This window comes from Electrophorus electricus, chromosome 2 (assembly GCF_041902795.1).
Source record: "Electrophorus electricus isolate QZ-2024a chromosome 2, ASM4190279v1, whole genome shotgun sequence".
In the NCBI taxonomy this organism is placed as follows: domain Eukaryota; kingdom Metazoa; phylum Chordata; class Actinopteri; order Gymnotiformes; family Gymnotidae; genus Electrophorus; species Electrophorus electricus.
The window spans coordinates 6,689,341-6,694,259 of NC_137498.1; the positions used below are offsets into that span (position 1 = coordinate 6,689,341).

At 40.5% G+C, this 4,919-nt stretch overlaps 1 protein-coding gene across 1 annotated transcript; it reads right to left on the minus strand.

Annotated features, from left to right (window-relative positions):
* Positions 1-1,395: 1,395 nt before the first annotated feature.
* On the minus strand, positions 1,396-3,345 carry LOC145660005 (alpha-1-antitrypsin homolog). The gene is made up of 4 exons (XM_081723987.1): positions 2,667-3,345; positions 2,301-2,571; positions 1,970-2,117; positions 1,396-1,584 (listed from the first exon to the last, which is right to left on the minus strand). The coding sequence occupies exons 1-4, from the start codon at positions 3,343-3,345 to the stop codon at positions 1,396-1,398; spliced, it is 1,287 nt and encodes a 428-aa protein (XP_081580113.1).
* Between the last annotated feature and the right edge of the window lie 1,574 nt (positions 3,346-4,919).

Below are 4,919 nucleotides of genomic sequence, written 5' to 3' on the forward strand. Positions count from 1 at the left end.
GTGGTGTTCATGAGTAGGGGTTGGGTGTCTGATAGAGGGCTAGGGTGAGGTCTTAGGGCTAAATGGCCCTCCAAACTGAGGGATTCAGAGTCTCACTCAAAATTGAGTGTTATGAGAAATTTCTCAGAATTCTTTGTGAATCATTGAAAAATGGATGCAGAAGCAAGGGGGAAGATTTCAACCACTACCCTTTGTAACTCAGTCCCAAGGGGCAAGATGACACTTGAAAACAAGGGGTAGGAGGAAAAATGAGAGGGGATTGGGTCTTGGCAAAAATCTAATCACTAAATCTAAGAATAAAATGGTTTAAAACATATTACATTTAATATGCATGGTTTTACCTAATCCTAGAGATATATAATAAAGTTAAGATATCTGTTACAGGAAAAGGGGGTTTTCAGATCCAGTACAGACATTAAGTCATATAAGATCAAATACATTTGAAAAAAGAACAAAACTTTTTACTCTCTAATGCACCAGCTTAAAAAAAAAAAGATCCCCTCTAAAATCCTCAATGTCAGATCTAGCTACCATACATTGTACATTCTTTAAATGGAGAACAGCATTTTGAAGTTTGATTTCTGACTCAGTTACTGTTCAAATGGACAAACTACAACTGTATACATATTTTTACAAAAATGGCCCATCCAGTTACTGGCTTAGACACAGCGTTAGTGTAATTCTTATTCCTTTATCTGACACCAAATCAAAGGTGATAAATCTGATTTTGAACCCTGACAGACTCAGAGGGGCCTGGATGTTGCACCAACTGCTGTGATCAGATCATCATAGCGAATCAACATACAAGACAACACACTGGGAAAGAATTCAAAACTGATTTATAAATGAATCACAGGACAGTTAGAGAGTTTGGAGCTTAATGTATGTTTGTCACATCGCTATGTCTGTTTTAGAATTACATAGCTCCATATGACTTAAGTAATACGTGTATGAAACACTGATACATATGACAAACATCCCTAATGTTATAACTGCCCCTGATTTGTGTGCTACAGACTGCCATGATTGGTTTGTCAAAACAAATGAAGACCCATTCAAATATCACTCAACAACTTTATTTCCATTCAGATGCCTGGGTTTGAATACATCTGTATTCACTGTGCCATCAGAAATAATCCAACAGTCTGTTACTTTTTCTCATATCTGGTGTATGGGAACTGGACTAAGTCTGAAAGGTGCATTTAATTTTAAGTTTAATTATAGCTAAATGAAGTCCCTTCTATTTGTAGCTCACTATACTAGCACAACCTTTAGCCTTTCATTGCTCCGAGATAATACAGAGATGTGACTATATTTGTTGCTAATTGATATGAGAGAGAATTCAGTAGCACTCCCATCGTACTGCTGACTAGACTGTGTGGGAGACGTCTACCACTACACAGTGGGGTCGGTTATCTTTCCCATGAACAGGATACTCCTGGTGTTCTTCTCCACAATGAAGACTAGGAACAGTCTGTTGACTTCTGTTTTGAAAAGCAATGACAAGGGCATGAATTCAAGAGTAGTTGCAGCTGCAGCCTGAGTGCCCAGCTCATCCACACTGAGGATGGCCTTGTGCAGGACCTGTGGGGAAGGACCAGTCTGGGCAGTCATTGAATGACACTTTAATGTATGTAAGCAGTAGATGCATTAACTTCTGAACAGTCCTTGGTGGACAACAGATGGAATTTGCCTGCTGCTTCTCACCAGTGTGTTGACTGGATGTAAAAGCATTGTGCAGTGTGTTGATTGTAAAGTGTCCTTGGGTACTTGAAAGGCACTATACAAATGTAACTTTATATTGTGTCATATCAAGAGAGGCAAACCTAGAAATTCACTTTTTTTTTTTAAATTTGAGGCTCAGAGTGCAGTCAAAATTCTACTGGATATTTAAGATGGGCAGTCTATTAACAATATTTCCCACACTCATAATGTGACACTCTAGACATGACAGCATTTCTCCACATACCTTGGAAACTGCCACCTTGGCCCCTGTACTGATTCCAGAGAAGTCTGCACTGTCTGAGAATGCATCAACCATTCCCATCTCCTTCAGAGTGTCCCCAAGACAGGAGGAAGCAGACACTGAGAACTTGGGCATATACAAGTCCAAAGTGCTGGAGAACAGACATGGTCAGTCATGCAAACGCACTCTTACATGGAATAGCATAAGCAAAAATATTTATTTAATACATTTTTGTCATTGGTAACCTTGTCAGGGAGTAAAGGTTTTACTTTGTGGTAGTACTTAATATGTATAAATGAAAGTATATTTTAAAAAGCATTTCATGATACATTACATTTTGTGGACTTTGTCCTTCCAGTACTTGAGGTGATCCTTGCTCATGTGTTTCTCCAACTCCTCCATTTTTCCCTGGTCAGGCAGAACGATCATCATGGAGGCGTTTCCATTATATGGCAGCATGATAACGGATGTAAAGTTGCCCTGGTCATAGTAGAAGTCATATTCACCATTTCTGTTCATCATATCCACAGACACTGTGGTGTTCTCATCCACATGAAAGTCACCTTTGCTGGTGTCCTCCACTTTAAAAGCCTCTTGCCATTTACCTGACAGAGTGAAATACAAAACTGGTTACTGCAGTTCAGGTGAAATACATGAAAAATTATTTAATCTCTAGTGGGTTCTACTTGTCTACTCTTACCTTTGAAATACATATAGTTGATGAGCATCATCACAGTGGCAGCATCCAGACTCTTGACCATATCAGTGATCATGTCCTTGGTCTTTTTGGCAATTAACTTGTTGATCTCTTGCACAGCAACTTCAGGTGTGGAAAAGTCCACACTGAAGGCTTCACCTTTGTAAAAGTGCTGGATGTCTTTCAGAAACTTGTCTTCAGGCTTGAAGCCTTTTTGTACAGCTGCAGCTTCTCCTATCTCCAACAGTAGGGCATCCTGGTTGTGGTCCAGCATGTAGAGAAGGTGCTCATAGCCTTCATTAACCTGATCAGCTGTGAGAGCACTGTAGTCCAGGGTGCTGAAGATTTGTGAGTGGGTATTGCTCTTGGTCCCCAGGGCCAGCATGGATAGAGCCATGGAGATACTCAGAGGAGAGAAAAAGATATTCTTGCCCTGGGTGTCAGGATGGCTGGCCAGCTTCTTGTAGAGGGAGAAGGCAAAGTCTGCATTGTGGGGTGAGAGTTTGTGGCAGGGTTTGTCTTCTCCATCGTGATGGGGGTGGGCTGCATCCTTGCCATGATGGAGATGTTGATGGTGATCTGCTGAATGGTCTTGATCATGATCCTGGTCCTTGATGCCTACAGTCCAGTCCACTGACAGTATGAGAACAACAATCAAACAGCACTGGACCTTTCCCCACATTTTAACACCTGCAGAAGCAATGCACAGATTTAAAATGTGTCACATGCAGGTTCATTTAAACACAACTCCACATGGATTTTCATAAGAGAGGTATATACGTGATAGCCTGCATGGAGACTACTTCTGAGTCTAGTCTTTAATTCCATTTTTAGATTTTTAAAGATGTAATAGATGGCTGTTGAAGTGTTTGTCATTTAGTTCAAACAAGATCTGAGGAAAAAATTAGTTGTATCTCCAGAATATCAGTCATCTTACAGTACATTTACTTACCATCCACGTCCTGTCAGAAATAAACTATTAGGATTGAGTTCATTCATTTTATATCTTATTTGATGTAATCTGAGGTCAGTCCTTTAAACATTAACCACTGAGGGGGTGTTTCAAATAGAGCAGGAATATTGTACAGCATTTATCCTTTAGTTAACATTAATGATGCCAAAACCCTGTACGCTGACATCGTTAGCTCTGGTATTGATTCCTGTGAGTCTGTGTAGTCTCACTCCAAACTCAGCTGCTGCAGTCTTCGAACACGCTAACTGATTTGCGTACATAAATGCAGTTATTTTTATCAGCTATACAGGAAGGCAGTCTTTTTTTTCATATTAACTAACTTGTACTTAGTACTTTCAGAGCTCTTTGTACTGTTGGTGCCACTGACCTCTCTGAGAACTTTCACACAGTTTGAGCGATTCCTGGCCGTCACAGCTAGTTTTGAAAGCTTTTTGAAAATGCACATTTGGTTACACAGCACGTTTAAGTCTCAAGTGTTGCACTTTTATTTATTATTTATTTACCTCATATTTCAACATAATACCTTTGTGCACAAGGGACTCAGTCTCTCTTACAGAGTAACTGTAAGGAGAGTGAGCCCTCTGAGTGAGCGCATGGTCACACACACTTTCTTTAGTTCCTCTACATCCTTGTGGTTTCCCTGACCCCTCTGCTGTTCCTCAAGTGCTCCTTTCCTGGACGACAGCCAACTCACTCTTTCCATCACATTTGACAGCTGTAATCACGCACATGGTTCCTGTTATTCAGCTCTTGTATTCTGTCCTCTCAGAGCAAGAGACACACTAAAGTTTAGCAATTAGAAAACTCAGACAGATGGATAAAGGGTTCAGGAAAGTGAGAACAGGTTTGTGCTGTGTCAACACTGGGCACAGTGAACTTAAATAAAGCATTGAAATATTATCTTCTGCCCGAGCTGTGATTGATTTCCAGAGTTGCACCACAACCATGAATAGAGATGCATGCGTTCTTTCACAGGTGAAGAATGTACAAAAAAGGGAGGAAGCGTCAGTTTCTGTCTGAAGAGTCAGACAAAGCAAACAAAGAGAAACTAAGAATGGGCACAGAAGACAATGAAAGAAACTCAACGTAACAATAACTGTTACAGCACTTAAAAAAGGGGGTTTAAAAGGAAAGAAAGAAAGACATAACGACACAGGTGGCACAGTGACTGAGACGGAGCACACGCGACCTGTGCGTGGCACGGCACAACAGCAAAACACAAAGATCCTTTAAACAAAAGACACAATATAAACAAAAGCCACGTGGTAGCTGCCACCGTAGCC

Excerpts from the sequence above, each read along its gene's own strand:
- LOC145660005 (XM_081723987.1), bottom strand. The coding sequence starts at position 3,345 with ATGTGGGGAAAGGTCCAGTGCTGTTTGATTGTTGTTCTCATACTGTCA. Across the intron at positions 2,572-2,666 it reads CAACTATATGTATTTCAAAG|GTAAATGGCAAGAGGCTTTT; the intron begins GTAAGAGTAGAC and ends TCACTCTGTCAG. Across the intron at positions 2,118-2,300 it reads AAGGACAAAGTCCACAAAAT|CACTTTGGACTTGTATATGC; the intron begins GTAATGTATCAT and ends TCTGTTCTCCAG.